Raw genomic sequence first — 23,903 nt, 5'->3', positions numbered from 1 at the left:
TTCACTCTAACCCCTAACACAAACCCAATTTTGTCAAAAAACAGCATAGGTTAGCATGCCAATTTGTTTTTTTAGCCTAAAAAAGTTATGCCAATTTTATTTTTGGGATGTGAAAATGTCATCATGAAATATCCAACCTTTTTAGTAATATAGAGCATACTAATGCTAATGAATAAGAGGAATTAACTTTTTCTTACAAAATTTTGCGATGAAAATGTGACCCATTTTGGCTAAAAACGGCATAGGTTAGTCTGCCGATTTATTTTTGGGATCTGAAAATTTCACCGTGAAATTTCCCATTTTTTTGTAATATATAGCATACTAATCCTTAAAAAAATGGAGGAATTCACTTTTTCTTGGAAAATCTCGCTATGAAAAGTTTATTTACTTCAAAATTTCATAGTAGAATTTCCCACTTTTAAACACAACCGAGCAATGCACTTTTTGTAAAAAAAATACAGCTGTAAAAATTTGTCCAATTTTAGCCAAAAATTACGATTTTCTGTTTGGGACGTGAACATTTCATCGTGAAATTTTCCACTTTTAATCTAATACATAGCGTAATTAGGCTAAATACAATGGAAAATTTACTTTTGTCGAAAAATAAAGCCGTGAAAGTTTAGCCAATTTTGCCAAAAAACGGCATAAGTTAGTATGGCGATTTTCTCTTTATGGACGTGAAAATTTCTCGTGAAATGTCGCCACCGGTGTGCTGGAGAGCCAAGCCACAACATCGACAAAGTGCTGTTCATAGGGAGTAGCACCGATGGAGGTCGTCACGGCACACGAGGGGGTGGCTGGCCAGCGCCACGCCCGGCCGCCTTTGTCTCCCTAGTGGCGATGCTTACACACCGCACCGGGTACTCGTTTAAGGCTGAGTCGACGTAGGGGAGGCTCAGGACCGGTTCAGAAAATCGTCACTGGCGGTGTTGGCCACGAGCGAGAATGTAACTCGGCTGGTCGGATGCGGAGCGCAGCGCAGCGCGCACACCACTACACTGCCGCTCCTCTTCTGTAAACAAACCTGAACTCTGACCCCGCTCTCTGACGTCACCGCTCAGCATGACCTCATCGGCGTCAAACACCAGGGGGAGGTGTGCCTCGCTAGTTACGTCATGTCACCCATTCCCGACCGCGCACACTTGACCGTTACGTCACCTCCTCTTGGCCACTGCCTATATCTGTTCCAGTGGCAATCCTTATTTGGGCAAAGCTCCGACCGGTGACTGGCGGATCATTAACATAATGTATTCGCGAAAGCCGTCGCGAGATTATTGCGACGGGTTCCGCACCCACGCCCCATCCCTCCATGAATGGGCCAGGCTCATTAACATAATTTATTTAAGTTACAGAGCCGCTCGCTGTGGGAGTGTTATCGTACCCCGCAAGTGACGTCATGTCACCTGCTGCTGCGTGACGTCACGACGTAACAGGAAGCTTCCGCTCCGCTCGTGCACTGAAATCCGAGGTGAGAAATTATCATCGTGGTAGTGGTGGTTGTGGTGGTGGTTGTGGTGGTTGTTGTTGTTTACCGAGGTAGAGCCTCGCTCTCTCCCGTAGGGATGTCAATTGAGTAGCAGCGAGCATGGAAGCGATGTGCACGTAGTAACTATACAACGCGGGCCTTGCCTCCTGCCCTCGCCTGATCGCGTTTGCTTCAATTCTCTCGCTTAAGTTTAATTTGTCTTCACACGGCTCGCCACTTTGTAGCTTTTTTTACTTTAAATATTCGTACAGGTTTTTTTTCATTTTTTTTACCAGCCCAAGCCCGCTTGAGCTGTTATACCGCTCTTGTTTTCAGAAGCAACCTGCCCACAACAACAACACAAGGTGAGGCTTGTCAACAGCGTGGCGGTGTTCACTCACTCTCTGCATGTGGAGTGAGGACAACCGGGGGATCCGGAGGGAAATCCACGCGACTACGGGGAGAGAGAGAGACATGGAAACTCCAAATATACAGCAGGCGTCAGGGTTGGGATCGAACCCACAACTTCTTGTATGCCAGGAGAGGTAGTTAACATCTCACCACTGCGAGAGAGAGAGACACGCAGCCTCAGCGATGTTGATTGATCCTCAATGAATTACTTGGTGGAGTGAGGAATCATTAATACTGAGCGGATGAAGGTGGCCAGGCATGGGTCTGGAAACACCACCCACCTGTTAACCATGCCAGTGTCTGACAATGTAAAGTTTGTGTTTGCAGTAAAGTCTATTCACTCTATTGAACACCCAGGTTATATCAAAACAATAGTTTTTGTTTTCCTCTGGAACTCTTTTTAAGAATGGAAACAGTCAAGAAGTTAACGCAGCACACACATGCAGCTGAAGTCAGATATGTTCATCCCAGGACATCGTGAGCCTGGCTGTCTTCACACCTATAAGTTGCAATTGAACATGCATTTCTGCACAGCACAAATAGTACTATTTTCAACACGATTTGCTTTGTCAGCTGAATTTAGCTTTCATACATATTCCTTTTGTAGCCAGACAGCTGAAATTGTGTGCTCGGAGTTTTGGGTTAACATTCATTTTGAAGATACTAGGGCTTCCAGGCATGTTTATGACCATTTTCCCTCATTGTGTGCCATAACAACCTGTGTGTGACAAATCAATTTATAAAATTTTTGACATGCGTTTTTCTGGATTTTGTTGTTGTTATTCTGTCTCTCACTGTTCAAATAAACCTACCATTAAAATTATAGACTGATCATTTCTTTGTCAGTGGGCAAACGTACAAAATCAGCAGGGGATCAAATACTTTTTTCCCTCACTGTATATGCATTCCTCTGTGCCTCGTTACTGACGTGTAGATGGTGTCGATATAATTGTTTTCTGTCTGCAGCTGACGCTTCCTCTGTCACTTCCTCTGTCGCTTCCTCTGCAGAATTGGTCTGATGGAGCAAAGGCACTCGGCACAGCTCGGTGCAAAAAGGCAACAATGCGACCGGTGTGCATACAGCACGGATCACCCTGGACATTTTACACAGCACCAGATAATTCACTCAGGAGAGAAACCCTTCAAGTGCAGTGTGTGTGACAAGGAATTTGCATGGTCATCTGCTTTAAAAAAACACCAGAGAACACACACGGGAGAGAAACCCTTCAAGTGCAGTGTGTGTGGGAAGGCGTTTTTAGATTCATCTACTCTTGTAACACACCAGAGAACACACACGGGAGAGAAACCCTTCAAGTGCAGTGTGTGTGAGAAGGCGTTTGCACGTTCATCTGCTCTTGTAGAACACCAGAGAACACACACGGGAGATAAACCCTTCAAGTGCAGTGTGTGTGGGAAGGCGTTTGCACGTTCATCTGCTCTTGTAGAACACCAGAGAACACACACGGGAGATAAACCCTTCAAGTGCGGTGTGTGTGGGAAGGCGTTTGCACTTTCATCTACTCTTGTAGACCACCAGAGAACACACACAGGAGAGAAACCCTTCAAGTGCAGTGAGTGTGGGAAGGCATTTGCACAGTCATCTGCTCTTGTAACACACCAGACAACACACACGGGAGAGAAACTCTTCAAGTGCAGTGTTTGTGGGAAGGCGTTTGCACTTTCATCTACTCTTGTAACACACCAGAGAACACACACGGGAGAAAAACCCTTCAAGTGCAGTGTGTGTGGGAAGGCGTTTGCACAGTCAAATTCTCTTGTAGAACACCAGAGAACACACACCGGAGAAAAACCCTTCAAGTGCAGTGTGTGTGGGAAGGCGTTTGCACAGTCATCTCCTCTTATAGCACACCAGAGAACACACACGGGAGAGAAACCCTTCAAGTGCAGTGTGTGTGGGAAGGCGTTTGCACAGTCATCTCCTCTTGTAGCACACCAGAGAACACACACGGGAGAGAAACCCTTCAAGTGCAGTGTGTGTGGGAAGGCATTTGCAAATTCATCTCCTCTTGTAGAACACCAGAGAACACATACGGGGGAGAAACCCTTCAAGTGCAGTGTGTGTGGGAAGGCGTTTGCACGGTCACATAGTCTTGTAAGACACCAGAGAACACGCACGGGAGAGAACCCCTTCAGGTGCACTCCGTGCGGGAAGGCATTTGCACTTTCATCAAATCTTCAAAGACACCAGAGAACACGCAAGCATCAGAAGATCCACAAGGAGTGGAGTCTGAAATCAGCTTGTGAAAGTCAAAGTGCCGAAATGAGCCCATCCCTCACCAAACAAGAACCGGAAGAAAATACCATCTTGGACACTTTTAAAGGTATCAAGGTGAAATATGAAGAGGTGAAGGTGAAATGTGAAGATGAAGATTCAACTCCAAAATCGGACCTTAACATCGATGAAGGCAATGTGAAGCAGGAGGATATTTCTGACTGCGAGGCAGAGCGAGGCAACTCCCAGCAGTTTGTGGAAGTGGAGGTGTGGGTGGACTTCCTCCGAGACAATACAAAGTCAAATGGAGACCCAGTAGATGTGTCATCCTGAGACGATGTCGCTCCAATAGATGCACCTTTGTCACAGGCCTTGAACCAAGAATGTTAAGTTGAACACTCAATTCCTAGATTCAACCTGCAGTTTAAGAGCGGCCAGTCTTTTGTGGACCTGTGGGTAGATCTCTGACCAGGACCGAGAGCCAATACGCTCCCAAGCATTAACTTTTATCAATTGCATTTATATGGTGCTTGCTTAATCGCCTCGGCAATTCGGAGTTTTGTATCGTATATCGTCTCAAACACTCGAGCATCCCCAAGTAGCAGCTGCCCCTGTGTGGCACAAGGTGGTGGCCCTGCACCAGCCTGCATGTGGACAAGAGCCTGTCAGTAGGGGGTGATGGTTAATTTGGCATCCCAGTTGTGTAGGTTGTAGGTAATGTTTAAAATGTGATAAATTTTGACCCAGACGCCAGCATCCAATGGCCTACTCGTTTCGAATGACAATAGTATATTGTACATACATTGTCAAGCAGATGGTGTGTATTTTTTAAAATAGCTTCTGGTCAATGCGATGTAACCTGATGCAGCATATTTCAGTGCATTAATTAAATTTTGTTCAAATGACTCCATAATTTAGAATAAATACTTGTCTGATTGTGCGTACATGTAACATTTTGTCTATAAGGGTCAAACATTGAATAAGTGATGTTAAGACAAAGTATGTGTTTTGGAAGTAACCTGTACAGATAACTTGGGTGAGACCCGTTGTTCTTGTGATACAGGTCAAAGGGTATTTTTTGTGTTTTCAGGAAGCATCTGCCTCTCGAGCAACTCATTGTCTTTGAAATAGGGAGCACACTTGGATCATTCATCAATTGCAAGGCATACCACTTAAAAGTTACACGCAGAGGAGATACATTCTCTACAACACGAATTATAATTTTGTATTACGTGTTGACGTAGATTTTGTCTAACCCGGACTAGAAATACTCCTTGCTGGTTCACGTCTGTGTGTTTGAAACTATTGGTTTAAGCAAGCCCGGCTGCTGTTGAGACGCTGTGCACCAATAAGGGTCCACAGGTGGCTTGCACTGAATCAATGGTGTACTCTCAGAAGGCTGCTAGTTATAGTTTGTGTAAAACATTCCTTTGTTTTGTGGAGAGATCGATAAATGAAAGATGTCGTGTCTGCTGATCTGCTTCATAGCAAGGAGGTAATTTTAAGAGCACATTTGGAATGCATTTTGGTACAGATTTGTATTCGGTTACAAGGCAGAGCACATCTAGTAAATACATTCTCCATAACACTCATTCGAATTTTGCATGACGTCTTATATGTTGGCGAACGAGTACAAAAAATGGTCCTTGTCGATTAACGTCTGGATGTTCACAACCATGGGTTTAAGCAAGCCTGACCGCCTGCGGCGCCCCTCACAACCATTTACGACCTTCGGCCAGGAAAGTCACAAAAAAATTGCACACGAGCGATGCATTCACGCAAGCTCCCAATGCTCCGTTTTGAAGTTTTAAAATGAAAAAACTTTGAATTTTTATTTTTTTATTATATAATTGTATTTATTAATTAAAAGCTTATATCATTTTACATCTGGAAGACTAAAACATTTCGTGTGAATTTTCTCTCGTCGTGAAGTAGATGGCCTTGCCGTGGATTCGTTTCGATGCGGACTTTTACCTGGTTTGGATCGCGGGATCGAGATAAGGCGACATAGAGCTTGCCGTGCGAGAAGACCGCCATCTGCAGATCGATTCCAACGTGATCGAACGTCTGTCCCTGCGCCTCCGTTCATGCAGGGGGCGCGTGAAAACGATGGGGTTAACGTAAAAAAAATGATTGCCACCACACTGTAAGCCCCGCGGTTGGCAAGTGTTGTATATGTTGGGTCATGAAAATTTTATGAAAAAAATAAATAACATTAAATGAAAATTGGAAAACGTGCAAGTATTTGAAATTATGCTAATTTATGAAATTACACAATTCATGCTATTTAGGAATGTATACTTGTATTACGTTATGCAAATGTATGCAATTATGTTAATGCATTCAGTTATAATTAGGTTCTGCCTCGTCTTGTGTTGTATTATCAATCGGGATAATACAATGAAGTTATGCAAGTGTGATGTAATTATGCTAAATTAGCTTGACTTCATTGTCTTGGGTTGTATTATCAATCGGGACAATTCTCGCTTTAACATTTACTGATTGTTCTCATAATTAAGATTATTATGCATGAACTTAGGAAGGCACCACTCAGACACTTCTGTGTTAAGCAACTTTAATCTCTAAAAAAAAACATAGCATTCTAATATGCAAACTCCTATGCTTGGAATTGTCAACAAAGTCCTCCTGGAGATGTTCTCATTGATCCGTACATTTAACCCTCAATTATTACGTTGTTAAACTGGGTAACAGAACAATCGATACATTCCTCAGAGTAACGCAAGCATATACGGCGATAGGAAAAAGTCCTTAAAAATTAATGTGACGATATTCATACGAACGGCAATAAAGAAGCATGTCCCGAAGGCAAAAGTAGAGCTCAATGAATTCATTGGTAAGATTATGTAATTAACGAAGTGTCTTGGAACAATGGTGTGCAGCAGTCTGCCTGCTTCAGCAAATACTTATCAATTGGCTAAGGCTTCAATACATTCGCGGGCAAGATTCTGTGATCAAAAGAAAGATTTCAACACAATAGTCTCCATGTGAGGGTGTGGATTCGTAACGCAGGTTTCTAAACGTTTAGTTTCGTCAATGAATTCATTGGTACAGTTACAATTAACAAAAATAACGACTAAATACTTCTAAACGACCGTATCCACGTAACTCAATGGGCAGCAATGTTCTTCATTATCAGCTAATAGTTGACGCACTTATCATTGGTCTTATTATTAGTCCCGGTATGTGCTTTATGTGTGTTGGTGGTTTTGTCTGGTTTAATTGTTTGCGTTAAGCAGACGTCGGGCGATGCGTTAGTGCGTGAGTGTGGGGGAGGGTCATACATATGACTTCCTCGCTCGCTTGGCAGTAGCTGGAGCTGCTTGTCCACTGTTGGATGAAGAGTCGGCACGACGCTCGCCATCGGCGGTGCACGATGATTCCGTCGTCAGATAGCGCCCGCAGCTCGTCCGCTGGTCGCCATTTCTCACTCTTGTCTTGGTTCCCAGCTGGTGCTGGTTGGTGTGTGTGGGTCGAACCCACGGCGCTCTCGCTGGCGCTCTCTTCCTCACGGGCAGCTGGTCAGGCTCTTTCCCCTGCTGGATGAGCTGAGTCGCCACGACGCTTGTCTTTGAAGGTGCATGATAGTGATCGCGCTTGTCCGCTGGCAGCTGACACCCTTGCTCGGTGGCGCTGGTGGCGCTGCTGCGCTCTCTCTCCGGCTCCGTGCTCTCTGTCGATGCTTGGTTGCGCGTGCAGCTGGTTCTCTGCGATGCTGGCTTGGTCGATGCTTGGCGTTTTCCGCCCTTTCTCCCGGTTGATTGCTCATCATTGCTCGTTACTCTATCTCTTGGGCTGCAGCTGCTCGTGGGAGCTGGCACTCAGTGTAGAATAACTTTGAGCGATACTTCTGTCAGCGCTGAACTCGTACTCGGTGACCCATCGCTACTCGGCAAGCCTCGCCATCCTTGGTTGATTGCAGAGTCCCACCCCGGAGCTTGCCGCTTGCAGTACTCAAGTCTTTGCGTTGACTTTGTAGACTCGTGGCTTCTGCTGATGCAGCTCGTTGACGATGTGCCAGTCACGGGGCAGGTTCCCGGAGCCTGCCGATCGCAGCACTGAATTGGATGTCTCGTGTCACTGGTTATATCTGAAATTCTCTCCTCTCTGCTCGCCTTCTCACATGTTGTTTATGTCGTTTATTGTGAAAATTCGGTCACAGTTCCTATGTTTCATTGCTTTTATGGCTTTATTTTGGTGATTTTCGAAAAGTTTTTTGGTTTGGCCATGTTTGTTTGTTGTAGTACAGAGTTAGACTGATGGCCTTAATCTAAGTTGTCTTGTGGTTGTTGTTGTTGTTTGACTTGCATCCCACTGGGATATTTGCACAGGGTTGGTGTACGGTGATTTTTCTGCAATATTTTGCTGTCTTTTCTTGGATTTTCTGTTTGCACATAGTTACTTTAAGATGTTTTCTTGTTCATGTTTTTGTTTTTTGTTTGTTGCGGTTGCACCTGATTCAAGAGCCGAATGGCTCACAGGGCTATACCTAATAAATGAACTTTTGAACTTTGAAGATGCTCCAAATTGCCCTTTTGAGTTTATTATTTTGTAATAATGACTCTGGAGGGAGGGGTTCCCCCTGTCCGGTCGCATTCCCCCCCCCCCCATCTTCTCTCGCGGTGGGGTGTTATATTTTCTTCTCTCTCACAGAGAGGGGCACTGGCCTTTGAAGTCGTTTCTCTTGTACCGTTTGAAAAAAATATTATTTTACCTCTTATAGCTTGATACCGTACCACTTTTGTAGTTCTGATTCTGTAAGTGACTCAAGGTATGTTTGTAGCAGTGTTTACAGTACTTACATCGTAGTTTGGAGTTCCTTCATGGTGTTTTCTTTTTAAGGGGAGATGCCCTCTGCATGCGTATGCAAATTTTTCTATCACGTGCTGCTGGGAGACGAAGGCGGTTGGGAGGCTCTCTTTGGGATACATTTTATCTTGATTATGTGTGATTGACCTGTTTTTTTTTTATTCTTCTGGGTGACCCTTGGTCTACTACTTTATAATTATTATTTGGTTTATGTTTATCCAAGATTTGTGATTTAGCATTGTTATTACCACGTATATTCCTAGGGTTTTATTAACCTTTGTTGTCTGTCTGTATCCAGGGATTTGTGCTGTTTTACTCGTTATATTTTGATGTCCTGAGGTTAGAGATATAGCTAAGTTTTCACTTAAGCTTTCTTGACTGCTGGAATTAATATTCCTTGTTTTTTTTTTGTAAAGTCACGTAGATATCAAGATACAATAAGAAACAATGTGAGGTGAATGAGAGTAAAATAAGGTAAGTGATAATTCAAGGCCACCAATGTGACTGCAGTCTGGTTTTAATCTGGGTAAGTATGTTGGCAGACTATGATGTCGACTTATTTTTGTCACTAAGTTCTGAACTTTCACCGTTGTATTAAGAGAAAAGAATTTTTTTTTTATTCGTGGCGCCTACTGTATGTACTCTTTTTAGGGGGCCTTTTGAAGTCATGTAGAGATTCCCCAAAATCTCATTAGCCCCCCCCCCTTCTCTTTTGTTTTTTTTACCTTTATGGCTGATCTCCGGCTGCCTGGTCCCGAGTGTGAAAGGCAGCTGCTGTGTGAGGGGAGGGGGGTTCGCATCACCCCCTTTTGCCCCATGCGACACCGCGATTGATTAAAATAAATATTCGCAGAATTATTCTTAATATAAATTTTGGAAAAAGACCTATATATACAACATAAGCACTATTCATTTTCACATCCGTCGCCTTTAAATTAGTTTAATTAGTGATTTAGTGTGATATTTCGTTACTTATTCATATATAGTTTTGCCGCCCGCCACGGGACAAAGCACACAATTGCGCCCCTAGCAACGCACACACGATCGCTAAAATTTTAATTCGCGTTAACAATGCTTAAAAAATATACACAACGCTGAGGTTCATTTTTCACAGTATTATAACCCCCCACCCCAATGCGTGCAGTTACTGCTATAAAGTTCGTATATATTAATATTAGAGCACTTAGATAGCATTATTGCAGCGCGGGTGGGGAGAGCGGCCCAGCCCCCAGCCTGGCAATGTCACCTCCGGCTGGGCAATCTAGGCGAGGCCGCAGGCTCTGCACGGGACTAGGCCTCACCACGGCAATGTAAAGTACAATTTTATTGAATCTTTCACTAAGAACTCAGGTTTATTGTTACTATTATGGAACAAATAAGTTGGCAAATATTACAATAATAATGTTTGTGTGCAGAAACTAATATTTCATTATTTGGTTGCTAAATATTTTCTTTAGCTGTGTTTTTATGACGCTGCGATGGTGTACTGCCAGTCTGTGCATTTGCCTGCTGCCTGCTCATTAATTAACGTCAGTGTACTGGCACTATTATCTACACTGCTAATTTTGCTTTTGGGCATTATGAGTGTATGCCAGTCTATAATCTGTTTCCTGCTTATTTACGTTACTCAGTGTACTGCCAGCCTTTCATGTCGACTGCATCCTGCTTTTCAGCTGCTGCCCGTATTGCCAGATTTTTATGTTGAATGTAGCAATGCTTAATGTCAATGAGTCCGCGTACTGGCAGTCTATAATCTAGACTGTAGCCTGCTGCTCAACTTACCTGTGCGTACTGCTGTTCTTTAATGTACACTTATTTCAGCGTATTTCGTCAATGCATTGCTATTGTTTAGATTGCGATGCTGATTAATGTTATACTGCTAAATACGTTGGACTTTCTTGAATTTCGTCTATCGTTTTGTTACATTCGTGGGATATCACCCATTTAAATTTTTCCATACCGCACCTTTACTTTACACTAAATTGGAACGTGTACACACACAGTGTGTACACGTGTTTTTATGACAGTGTACACTGTACACACAGTGTACACACACACACGTGTGCGCGCGTACACACACACCACACGTTTGGGCCAGGCTCATTAACATAATGTATTTAAGTTATAGAGCCGCTCGTTGTGGGAGGGGAGTATTATCGTACCCCGCAAGTGACGTCATGTCACCTCCTGCTGCCGCGTGACGTCGCGAGGTAACAAGAAGCTGCCGCTCCGCTCGTGCGCTGAAATCCAAGGTGAGAAATTCTCATCGCGATTGTGGTGGTGGTGGTTGTTGTGGTGGTTGTTGTTGTGGTGGTGGTTGTTGTGGTGGTTGTTGTTGTGGTGGTTGTTGTGGTGGTGGTGGTTGTTGTGGTGGTGGTTGTTGTGGTGGTGGTTGTTTACCGAGGTAGAGCCTCTCTCTCGTAGGGATGCCAATTGAGTAGCAGCGAGCATAGAAGCGATGTCCACGTTGGAACTTTACAACGCGGGGCCTTGCCTCCTGCCCTCGTATGATCGCGTTTGCTTCAATTCTGTCGCTTAAGTTTAATTTGTCTTCACACGGCTCGCTACTTTGTAACTTTGTTTTACTTTAAATCTTCGTACAGGTTTTTATACCAGGCCAAGAACGCTTGAGCTGCTATACCGCTCTTGTTTTCAGAAGCGACCTGCTCACAACACAAGGTGAGGCTTATCAACAGCGTGGTGGTGTTCACTCTGGACGCATGGCGGTGTTCACTCTCTACATGTGGAGGGGAAACCGGGGAATCCGGAGGAAAATCCACGCGACCACGGGGAGAGAGAGAGACAGGCAGCCTCGGCGATGTTGATTGATCCTCAATGAATTACTTGGTGGAGTGAGGAAGCATTAATACTGAGCAGGTGAAGGTAGCCAGGCGTGAGTCTGGACACACCACCACCTGTGAACCATGCCAGTGTGTGACAGTGGCGGAGCCAGTGGGGTGGCACGTGCCCCCACCCCCCCCCAACAATCCAATCGAAATCCCTAATTTTGATAGGACCATTGGGATTTATTAATAACTAGCGGTTAGTACCCGGCGTTGCCCGGGCAAAAAAGGCAGACACACACATGGACTTCCACACAGACATCGACCCACACACATAGAAACACATCGACTTCGACACACACACACATATGGTTAAAGCCAGAATGGATCGTTATCAGGCCAGCCTAAATGTTTCTAACCGGCAAAGATGTTCCATTAGGGGGGTGCACGTTTCGCAAGTGTAGAGAAGGGAGGGAATTACCGTGGCCGAGAAGACCTGGAGCTTCATGCGGAGCGAGAGACCAGGTAGCTTCCACACAGCGTTACGCAGCTGATGAAAAGATAATGGCGCTCGACTGATTTGGATTGAGACCTCTGCTGTTAAACCGGAGCCAGTCAAGAGCACACTGGCCAGGTATGGGAATCTCTCCAATCTCTACACAACTGCTGCATTTCCAATTGTGAGCTGTGGGGATGGATTGTCCGATGGTACAAAATACCCAGGAAGGTGATTAGTTTTGGTGGGGCTGATGGTAAGGTCCCCACCTCTTGGTGGCAAGCTCCAGGTTCAGCAGCAGCACCTCCAACTCGTCCTCCGAGTGAGCAGCAATTAGCAGATCATCGGCATACATAACGTGGTTGAGCAATAGGGAGCCATCCCTTGACCGCACCCGGGCATCGATCAGCCTCCCATTGTATCTGTACCAGATGGAAATTATAGCGGTGCAGCCATTGAAGGCTTCAGGAACTACGTGGTCCAAATATATGTAAAATAATGTGGGAGCCAGAGGACATCCTTGTTGCACCCCAAGGTGTACAGAGAATGGCTCTGACTCACGGCCACGTAATTTGACGCGGGGCCGCTCACCATCATGAAGGTCATTACAGATGGTGAGCAGTGGGTGAGGGACTCGGAAAGCACGAAGAACAACCCAGAGGCCAGACCTACTGATGGTATCATAGGCCTTGAGCAGGTCAATAAAGCACACACATGGACTAAGACGCACACATGGGCCTACAGACACGCAAAGAAATTGACTTACACTGACTAACATGGAGGCATGCACACACAGCAACTAACACACACGGATTCCAAAGAACACAGGATGAGATGTTACTATCCTTTGTGCAAGCACTTCCAAGAGTTCATGAACAGTGAGCCTGGTGAAATTTGGGGAGCGCATCGTCAGTAGTGAACCTTTGGTTCCTAGGGTGTTTCGGCCTTTCATACTATACACCCTCCCCAAAGGCGGCCAGCGACAGGGTGATCAATCCTACGCTTGCATCTCATTCCCAATTAGTCATAGGAGTTGCCTTGTTGTTGATAGCCAACATCACATGGGACTATGCATGGCAGGGGCGTCCTCCCTGAGTCAAGCATTGTTGACTGCATACCTCCTGGCCCTCTCACTTTGGGGCCCAGCTGGGGTCTTTCCTCTTCATCCAGAGCCACTGACTGCTGCCTTCTGCCGCCTCCGATACAGCTCTGATTGCCGAACGCTGGCTCTGGCCCTTAATTCCCAGGTCTCTAAGCAGTCTGGTTGTAGATGTTGCCACAAAACCTTTGCAGCCCACCTCCACTGGTCGGACTTCTGTGTTCCAGCCATGATGCCGTGCTTCGGCAGCTAGATCGGCATAGCGCAGATGTTTTAGCTCATAAGCCTCATCTACTGAGTCCTCCCAGGGTACTGTGAGCTCAATGATGAAGACATTCTTGAGCGAACGGGACCAGAGCACCATGTCAGGTCTTAGGGTGGTGGTTGCGATCTCCGGAGGAAACACAAGTTGCCGGCCAATGTCAGCGAGCATTTTCCAGTCGCGGGCCAAGCGCAGCTGGTCTCGCTCTATTGGTGTAGAGCCGCTCTTCGGTGGTTTAGCCCCTTCGCGGACAAAGGTCGTCCGTAAGGGGTGTGATGCTGCTGGGGGTGGTAGGAAGTTGGTGGCAGCTCGCTTGTCCTCCAGGGCGGAAGCAAGGTTTTTAAGGACTTGGTTGTGACGCCAAGTATAGCGTCCTTGGGTGAGGCTTGTTTTACACCCTGTGAGAATGTGCCTGAGGTTGGCTGGTATGGAACAGAGGGCACAGTCCGGATCTTCACCATACCATTGGTGAAGACTAACTGGTGTTAGAAGGACGTCATATGTTGCTCTGATGGAAAAGCTCAACCGCCTCGCTTCCATGGCCCACAGATCCTTCCAGCTGATCTTCCTCTTCTCCACACTGTCCCATCGAGTCCACTGTCCCTGTTTGGCAAGAGAGACTGTCTTGGCCCACCTTGCAGCCTCCTCCTGATGGCGTACTTCCTGCACTACCATCTTCCGCCGCTCTGGTGCAGTGGCCTTACTCCAAGCAGCACGGCTAGTTAGCCCAAGGCCTCCTCTCCCTTGCTGAACATGACCCACAATGTCAGCATGTCTGAGGGCTGCTGTTGCCTCCTGGACTGCTTTTCCTGGCCTCCATTTGCGCCCAGTTGCCAAGGTCGGCGCGTTGTTGCTCACCACTGGGTCTCGAGATTAATTCAGTGTCATCTGGAGCCTGGTTTTTGCACACTTGAATTCCTCGGTTAGACTGGTGAGGGGCAGCTTGAGGACACCATCTCCATAGAGGCCTATGGTGGTAAGGCATCGTGGAACTCCGAGCCACTTCTTTAAGTAGCTCGTGACTCCTCTTTCCATCTTCTCCACTGTTGAGATTGGAACCTCATACACTGCTAGGGGCCACAACACTCGGGGTAGGAGACCAAACTGCAGACACCAGGCCTTTAACTTTCCAGGTAGCTGGGTGTTGTCGATGGACTGTAGGCTACTACTGATGTCTTTGCGCAGCTGTTGCACCTGGTTTTTGTCCTTCAGGCTTGCATCATACCACCTTCCAAGGCTTTTTACCGGCTGCTCAGACACTGTTGGGATTTGGTCATCTCTGATGAAGAATTTCAGGTCACAGAGTACTCCCTTCACAATCGAGATGCTGCGTGACTTGGATGGTTTAATCTGCATATGGGCCCAGCTGATGTTCTCCTCGAGTTTTCTGAGCAGTCTCCTGGTGCATGGGACAGTGGTGGTCAATGTTGTAATGTCGTCCATGTAGGCTCTGAGTGGAGGGAGGCGAAAACCAGAGTCGACTCGCTGTTCACCAGCAACCCATTTTGAGGATCTGATAACCTCCATTGTCATTATGAATGCCAATGGAGAAATGGTACATCCCGCCATTATACCTACATTCAGGCATTGCCATGAGGTGGTGAACTCTGAGGTGGTGAAGCAGAACTGCAGATCCTGAAAGTACGACTTCACCAGGGTTGTGATGGTGACCGGTATGTGGAAAAATCTGAAGGCAGACCACAGGAGTTTATGGGGCACAGAGCCAAATGCATTGGCGAGGTCGAGGAAGACTACATGAAGGTCCCTTTTCTCCACCTTGGCCATTTGGATCTGGTGCCAGATCATGCTGGAATGTTCCAAGCAGCCAGAGAACCCTGATATTCCTGCCTTCTGTACAGATGTATCGACGTACGCATTCCTTTGCAGGTACTCGGCCATCCTCCGGGCAATGACCCTAAAGAAGATTTTACCCTCGACATTCAGTAAGGAGATTGGGCGGAATTGGCTGATGTTCACTGCATCCTTCTCCTTAGGGATCAGGACCCCGCCTGCCCTACGCCACACTTTTGGTATTATAATTTTTTTTTTGCCAAGCTGTTCTCATAAGCCTCCAGAGGAACCTCAGGACGTCTGGTGCATTCTTATACACTTTGTACGGGACTCCATTTGGCCCCGGGGCTGATGCTGTTCTTGCCCTTCGAATTGTGTTTTCCACCTCTTTCCATGTCGGAGGGCTGGTCTCAATATGATGTTACGGGAGTTCAATGGGTGGGATATCTGATGGGATGGCCAGATGTTCATGTCGCTTTGAGTCAAAGTTTGTTGTTCTCAGGTGCTCTTCTAGGTCTTTCTTTGTTGTTTTTAGAACTCCACTTTTTTCCTTCGTGAAGAGACTTTTAAGGAACTTGAAGGGATCTTTATAGAATCGAGTTCTAGTTTGTTCTTTCTTCCTTCTGCGTTTCCGTAGGTTCTCTGCTCTACGGAGGGATGCCAACCGGGTTTTGATGTCAGCCTGAAGTGCCTCTATGCCCTCCTTTTCCACTTCCGAGGCTTTCTTCCACTGTTTCTTAAGCTGTCTCCTTTCTTGAACGAGGCGCTTGATTTCTTGTTGCCTCCTGGAAACTGGTGGGGTTGGAACCTTTCTCCCGCCTTTTGCCTCTTGCACTCCAAAACTTTCTGCCCCGTACTCATAGATGATGTCCCCCATCCTCTCCAACTTCTTCTCCACTGTGCCTCGAAGTTTCTCGAGGGTCAAGGTAAGGTCAGTATTCACTGTTTCCCACAACTTCTTGTCACTGGTGCCAGGCCACTTCACAGACGGTCTGTGCCCTGGTAGTCTCCTCTCGACTGCAGGTCTGGGAGGCTGGGTGAGTTCCACTCCTGTTGTTGGTTCCACCTCAGTTGTTACTTCGGTGCTTGAGTTTACGTCCTCCATGACAGTGGTACTGATGCACTGCAAACTATGGTTTGCGTCCAGTTGCTGTGCTTCATTCGACTGATTTGATCGCTTTCGCAGAAAGTAATCAATGCGAGGCCTCTGTCTCTCTTTACCCAAACACTCAGACACACACACATATGGACTCACACACACATAGACATCCACTTGAGATACACACACATGGAGTTACACACACATATGGACGTACACACATACAGCGACTCACACACATACATACATAGAGTGACACACACATTGCCGTACACACACATACAGACTGTCACACATAGACATCCACTTGAGAGATACACACATGGAGTTACACACATATATCGATGTACACACATACAGCGACTCACACACAGACATACATGGACTCACACACACATTGACATAAACACACATGTACTTACTCACACACATGTGGACTAAGACACACACACATGGACTTAGACACACATAGATAGACTGATACACACACAGCCCTACACACATACGACACACAGACATATACTTGAGATACACAGACATGGATGTACACACATATGGACTCGCACAAACGCATTGACTTACACACACATATCGAGTAACACACATGTATAGACTTACATACACATGTGGACTGACACACATGTGGACTAACACACACACACATGTGGACTAACACACATGTAGACTAACACACACATTCACATGGGCGTACATGGCCACATCACAGACAGGCAGACCGTCGCAGCGTCATAAAAGCGCAGCAAAAAATGGAAAATTTAGCAACCTAAAAATAAGGAGTTTTGTGCACACAAACATTATTATTGTAATGTTTGTCAACTAATGTGTTTAATAATAGAAAACATTGGACTTGATTTGTTAGTGTAAGAAACTTGGAACTTTGTACTTACCATAGGCGTGTTGAGGCCTTGTGCCATGCGTAGCCCCCGTCCTGGCCTACATTGGCGAGGAGGCGGAGTTGGCACGTTGCCAGGCTAGGGGCTGGGCCGCTACCCCCCCACCCAGCATCCCCCGCCTGTGCAAGAATAATGGTATGTAAGCAGTTAAATATTATTATCTAGGGAGTCTGTAGTATAAACTGGACACATTGTGTTGGGGGGGAGGGGCGAAGAGGACATGACACTGTGAAGAAATATCCGCAGCGTCATGTGTGTATATGTTGGCTGTTAAACACGTAAAAGTAAATGTCCCGTGAGGTGGAGCGAATGCGCATCACTTGGTAGGGTCCGCCCCCCCCCCCCACGCAATTGGCGTCAGTTGGTACGGTCGATGTCGCGCAATAAGTAAATAATTAATAATAGAAACGGCACAAATTTGTTAATTAAACTACTTTAAAGTTTAGGGATGGGAAAATTAAAGAGCCTATTCCCACCGCGGGGCTTAGGGCGTGCCGCCTGGCAATTTTTTTTCTACATATAGCCCATCGTTCGAGAGCCAAATCCCCCGCAAGCGGGAGCGCGTGGAGACTTTTATATATAAGACTAGCTTCACTACCCGGCTTCGCCCAGGACTTGGATTCTTGTCTTGGATTAATTTCATATTCCCTCATATTTCACTGAAAACCCCTGAAAAAAATTGATGCTTGCAAGAAAGAAAAAAATCCGAAACAAATAAATTTACCTAAATCGGATGTTTTCACTCAAGGAAATTAAAACTTAACCCACTTCTATGTAAGGTCGATTTTGGCCACTCGGGAAGGGAATGACATGGCGAGCTGAAAATAGTCGCGTTCACTTAGAAATTCCAGACAGCGTGAGCTGTGTAAATTTCATGACGCCAGAACTCCGCGTTGGAGAGTTTTTGCTGCTAAACACAAACAAACATATGCAATTTCTGCTTTATGTTTAAGATAGCAGTTGTACCCGTTATTTGCACGAATATGTATTGAAACTCCGAGGAGCCAATGACTTCATCGGCCAGAAGCGAAGCGCCACCTAAAATCTCCCGGCACGCTGTGAACAGCTCTAAGCATTGCAGACCATTTAGCTCAGGAGTGTTGTGGGTTGACGCCACACACTTCGTAGTCATCCCGCCCCCACCCCCCCCCCAAAAAAAATACAGAAGTCAAATTTTATACTTTTTACATTGTGTACCGTATGGAACCTACCCACATGCCAAATTTCAAGTGTGTAACATGTTGAGAAGTATGCTAAACATTTCGAACAGACACATATCCACACATTTCCCTTTTATATATATAGCTAAATAGGCATTTTGCGACCCCCACTGCCACCGTGTGGCATATTATTACGTGCCAGGAACTCTATGAGAGAACAACAGTCCGAATCCATAATTGGAAATAAGTAACGGCAAAGCAGTTACAAGCGACTCGTGGAATTGTACGCAGTTGCGTATACAGTACACGACTTCCCTGAAGGCAAACACCTTCGGCGAGCGCGATACCGATCACACGCGTCGATTAAAAAGCAAGGGACAAGTCCTTACAACAACTATCATTTTTGATTGCTGGAAGGGTTGCCCTCCATACCTGAAAATCCTGGCTCCTCCTCTGAGTGTGACAGTGTCAAGTTTGTATTTGCAGTAAAGTCTATTAACTCTATTGAGCACGGAGGTTGTATCAAAGTAGTAGTTTTTTGTTTTCCTCTGGAACTCTTTGTAAAAATGGAGTCGGGACATTATCACAGCACACGTACAGCTGAATTCCGAACTGTTCATCCCAGCATTCAAGGACATCTGTGCCTGGCTTCACACCTCTAAGTTGCGTTTGAACATTAATTTATGCATTTCTGCATAACACAAATAGTATTATTTTCAACACCCTTTGCTATGTCAGCTGAATTTAGCTTTCATAGATATTCCTTTTGAAGCCAGACAACCGAAATTGTGTGCTCGGAGTTTTGGGTTAACATTCATTTTGAAGATACTAGGGCTTCCAGGCATGTTTATGACCATTTGCCCTCATTGTGTGCCATAACAGCCTGGGTGATGAATTTGGGAAACTTTTTCACTATATCATGAATATATGAATAAGTATAGACGTGTAAGTCATGTGTTACTGTGTATATGCATTCCTCTGTGCATCATACTGATGTGTAGATGGTGTGGATATGAAAAAAATTCTGTCTGCAACTGTCGCTTCCTCTGCAGAATTTGTCTGATGGAGCAAAGGCACTCGGCACAGCTCGGTGCAAAAAGGCAACAATGCAACCGGTGTGCATACAGCACGGATCATCCTGGAAATTTGACACGGCACCAGAGAACACACACGGGAGAGAAACCCTTCAAGTGCAGTGTGTGTGGGAAGGCATTTTCACAGTCATCTTCTCTTGAAAAACACCAGAGAACACACACGGGAGAGAAACCCTTCAAGTGCAGTGTGTGTGGGAAAGCGTTTGCACAGTCATCTGCTCTTGTAGAACACCAGAGAACACACACGGGAGAGAAACCCTTCAAGTGTAGTGTGTGTGGGAAGGTGTTTACACTTTCATCTACTCTTGTAACACACCAGAGAACACACACGGGAGAGAAACCCTTCAAGTGCAGTGTGTGTGGGAAGGCGTTTGCACAGTCATCTGCTCTTGTAGCACACCAGAGAACACACACGGGAGAGAAACCCTTCAAGTGCGGTGTGTGTGGGAAGGCGTTTGCACATTCATCTCCTCTTGTAGCACACCAGAGAACACACACGGGAGAGAAACCCTTCAGGTGCAGTGTGTGTGGGAAGGCGTTTGCACATTCATCTCTTCTTGTAGCACACCAGAGAACACACACGGGAGAGAAACCCTTCAAGTGCAGTGTGTGTGGGAAGGCATTTGCCCGTTCATCTGCTCTTGGAGAACACCAGAGAAAACACACGGGAGAGAAACCCTTCAAATGCACTCTGTGTAGGAAGGCGTTTTCACAGTCATCTGCTCTTAAAAAACACCAGAGAACACACACGGGAGATAAACCCTTCAAGTGCAGTGTGTGTGGGAAGGCGTTTGCACGTTCATCTGCTCTTGTAATACACCAGAGAACACACACAGGAGAGAAACCCTTCACGTGCAGTGTGTGTGGGAAGGCGTTTACACTTTCATCTACTCTTGTAATACACCAGAGAACACACACAGGAGAGAAACCCTTCAAGTGCAGTGTGTGTGGGAAGGCGTTTGCACGTTCATCTGCTCTTGTAGAACACCAGAGAACACACACGGGAGAGAAACCCTTCAGGTGCACTCCGTGCAGGAAAGCATTTACACTTTCACCAAATCTTCAAAGACACCAGAGAACACACAAGCATCAGAAGATCCACAAGGAGTGGAGTCTGAAATCAGCTTGTGAAAGTCCAAGTGCCGCGAGCCCATCCCTCATCAAACAAGAACCGGAAGAAAATCCCGGTTTGGACACTTTTAAAGGTATCAAGGTGAAATATGAAGAGGTGAAGGTGAAATGTGACGAAGTGATGGTTAAGAGCGAAGAAGTGAAGGTAAAATGTGAAGCTGAAGATTCAAAATCGGACCGTCAAATCGATGGAGGCAACGTGAAGCAGGAGGAAAATTCTGACTGCGAGGCAGAGCTATGCAACTCCCAGCAGTTTGTGGAAGTGGAGGTGTGGGTGGACTTCCTCCGAGACAATACAAAGTCAAATGGAGACCCGGTAGATGTGTAAGCTTGAGACGATGTCGCTCCAATAGATGCACCTTTGTCACAGGCCTTGAACCAAGAATGTTAAGTTGAACACTCAATTCCTAGATTCAACCTGCAGTTTAAGAGCGGCCAGTCTTTTGTGGACCTGTGCGTTGGGTAGATCTCTCTAACCAGGAGCGAGAGTCCATAAGCTGCCAAGCAGTCACTGTTATCAATTGCATTTTTATGGTGCTTGCAAAATTGCCTTTGGCAATTCGGAGTTTTGTAGCGTATATCGTCTCAAACACTCGAAGAGCATCCCCAAGTAGCAGCTGCCCTCGTGTGGCACAAGGTGTGGTGGCCCTGCACCGGCCTGCATGTGGACAAGAGCCTGTCCGTAGGGGGCAATGGTTGATGTGGCATCCCAGTTGTGTAGGTTGTAGGTAATGTTTAAAATTTGCTACATTTTCACCCAGACGCCAGCATGCAATGGCCTACTCGTTTTGAATGGCGCAATAGTATGGTTGTACATACACTGTTAAGCAGACGGTGGTATTTTTTTTATATCTTGTTACTACGATGTAACCTGATGCAGTATATTTTAAGTGCAGTAATTTAATTTTTATTAATAATTGTCAATAATTAAAAATTAATACTTGTCTGATTGTGTACGTACATGTAACATTTTGTCTGAGGGTCAAACATTGAATAAGTGATGGTACGACGAAATGTGTGTTTTGGAAGCAACCTGTACAGAACTTGGGTGAGACCCGTTGTTCTTGTGATACAGGTCAAAGGGTATTTTTGTGTTTTCAGGAAGCATCTGCCTCTGGAGCAACTCATTGTCTTTGAAATAGGGAGCACACTCAGATCATCAGTTAAAAGGCATACCACTCAAAAGTTACACGAAAAGGAGGAACACGAATTATAATTTTATCTTGCGTGTTGACGTAGATTTTGTCGAACTAGGACTAGAAATGCTCCTTGCTGATTAACGTCTGGATGTTCGAAACTATCGGTTGAAGCAAGCCCGGCTGCTGTTGAGACGCTGTGCACCAATAAGGGCCACAGGTGGTTTGCACTGAATGATGCACTCCCAGAAGGCTGTGCTAGTTATCGTTTGTGTAAAACATTCCTTTGTTTCGTGGAGAGATCGATAAATGAAAGATGTGGTGTCTACTGATCTGCTTCATAGCAAGGAGGTAATTTTAAGAGCACATTTTTAATGCATTTTTGGTTAAGATTTATATTCGGTTACATGACAGAGCACATTTAGGAGATACATTCTCCACAACAGCACTCATTCAAATTTTGCTTAGCGTCTTATATGTTGGTGAACTAGGACAAATGCTCCTTGTCCATTAACATCTGGATATTTACAACCATGGGTTGAAGCAAGCCTGAACGCCTGTGGTGCCCCTCACAACCATTTATGGCCATGGGCTAGGAAAGTCACGAAAATTGCACACGAGCGACGCATCCACGCAAGCTCCCGATGCTCCGTTTTGAAGTTTAAAAATGAAACAACTTTGAATTGTATTGTGTTTTAGATAATTGTATTTATTCATTTAAAGCTTGTATCATTTTACATCTGGAAGACTTCATTGAAAATGACATTGTGTGGATATTCTCTCGTCGTTAAGTAGATGGCCTTGCTGGGGATTCGGTTCAATGCGGACTTTTACCTTGTTAGGATCGCGGGATCGAGATAAGGCGGCACAGCTAGTCGTACGAGAAGACTGCCGTCTGCAGATCAATTCCAACGTGATCGAACGTCTGTCCCTGCGCCTCCATCGTTCATACAGGGGACGCGTAGGTTTGCAGCGCCCCCTGCATGAAAACGACGGAAAGTGCAGCGTTCGTCACAGATAGATGAAGTTGTGCTCTTATATAACAGTACTAGCGGGAAGTACCCAGCATTGCCCGGGCGAAAAAGACACACACATCGACTTGGACACACACAGACATCGACCCACACACACAAACACATCGACTTACACAGACATCCACTTTAGATACACACACATGGAGTTTCACACAAATCGACGTACACACAGCGACTCACACACACATACATAGTCTCTCACACACATGGATCTAAGCACACATATGGACTTACACATATCGACTAAGAGACACACACATGCACTTACACACAACATGGACCCACGCACACACATCGACTTACACACACATGGATTCAAAACACACAAAGATAAAGATCCCCCGTATAGGCTGAGCAGACTGTTGGGGCAAGTGCTGTTAGCGAGCACCTATGAAGGCCAGAACGGTACACGAGGGGGTGGGTGGCCAGCACCACGCCCGACCGCCTTTGTCTCCCTAGTGTCAATGTTTACACACCGCGCCAGGTAATAATTTGAGGCTGCGTCGACCTAGAGGAGGCCCGGGACCGGTTCAGATAATCGTCACTGGTGTTGGCCATGATCAGGAATCGAATCCGTGTCGCCGAGTTCATAGTGCAGCGCGCTAACCGTTACACTATCGCTCCCCACACACACATAAATAGACTCACACATTGACCTACACACACATACGGACTCACACACACATGGAGTCACACACACATCAACTCACACAAACACATTGACTTACACACATATGGACTAACACATCGACGTACACATCAACTGACACGCATAGACACACACACACAGTGACTTACACACTCACATGAAGCCATGTACACATGGACTAACATATAGACTGACATGCACGCTTGGACTTACACACATATCGACGTACACACACACATGGACCTAAACGCACACACATGGACTCAAACACACACACATCGACTTACACAGAAATCCCCGATGATGCCACAGCTATAGA

The 23,903-nt window shown here is 45.8% G+C and overlaps 1 protein-coding gene across 6 annotated transcripts; it reads left to right on the top strand.

Annotated features, from left to right (window-relative positions):
• Nucleotides 1-1,412: 1,412 nt before the first annotated feature.
• Nucleotides 1,413-22,548, top strand: LOC133339332 (zinc finger protein OZF-like). Of its 6 annotated transcripts, XM_061547451.1 has the most exons (5): nucleotides 2,932-2,947; nucleotides 9,353-9,410; nucleotides 11,059-11,188; nucleotides 11,540-11,615; nucleotides 19,593-22,548. In XM_061547451.1, exon 5 carries the CDS (start codon nucleotides 19,603-19,605, stop codon nucleotides 21,091-21,093), a length of 1,491 nt encoding a protein of 496 aa, XP_061403435.1. In that variant the 5' UTR covers nucleotides 2,932-2,947; nucleotides 9,353-9,410; nucleotides 11,059-11,188; nucleotides 11,540-11,615; nucleotides 19,593-19,602; the 3' UTR covers nucleotides 21,094-22,548. The 6 variants fall into 6 exon arrangements, with proteins under 6 accessions (XP_061403433.1, XP_061403432.1, XP_061403434.1 ...); XM_061547448.1 differs by lacking the exons at nucleotides 9,353-9,410; nucleotides 11,059-11,188; nucleotides 11,540-11,615; nucleotides 19,593-22,548 and adding exons at nucleotides 1,421-1,468; nucleotides 1,762-1,830 and having other exon boundaries at nucleotides 2,885-5,049; XM_061547450.1 differs by lacking the exons at nucleotides 9,353-9,410; nucleotides 11,059-11,188; nucleotides 11,540-11,615; nucleotides 19,593-22,548 and adding exons at nucleotides 1,426-1,468; nucleotides 1,802-1,830 and having other exon boundaries at nucleotides 2,885-5,049.
• Nucleotides 22,549-23,903: the final 1,355 nt, after the last annotated feature.

Source organism: Lethenteron reissneri, unplaced genomic scaffold (assembly GCF_015708825.2).
Source record: "Lethenteron reissneri isolate LAM-NWPU_2019-01 unplaced genomic scaffold, ASM1570882v1 scaffold_1845, whole genome shotgun sequence".
NCBI lineage: Eukaryota > Metazoa > Chordata > Hyperoartia > Petromyzontiformes > Petromyzontidae > Lethenteron > Lethenteron reissneri.
The sequence above is the reverse complement of the archived record's forward strand: the minus strand, read 5'-3'. Positions and strand labels throughout refer to the sequence as shown.

What these genes read in the sequence shown, in the direction of transcription:
- LOC133339332 (XM_061547452.1), top strand. Translation starts at nt 2,895, where the DNA reads ATGGAGCAAAGGCACTCGGCACAGCTCGGTGCAAAAAGGCAACAATGC. An exon ending in TGTGGGAAGGCGTTTGCACG is followed by an intron (nt 3,977 to 19,667) that starts GTCACATAGTCT and finishes GTGTGCATACAG; the next exon opens with CACGGATCATCCTGGAAATT.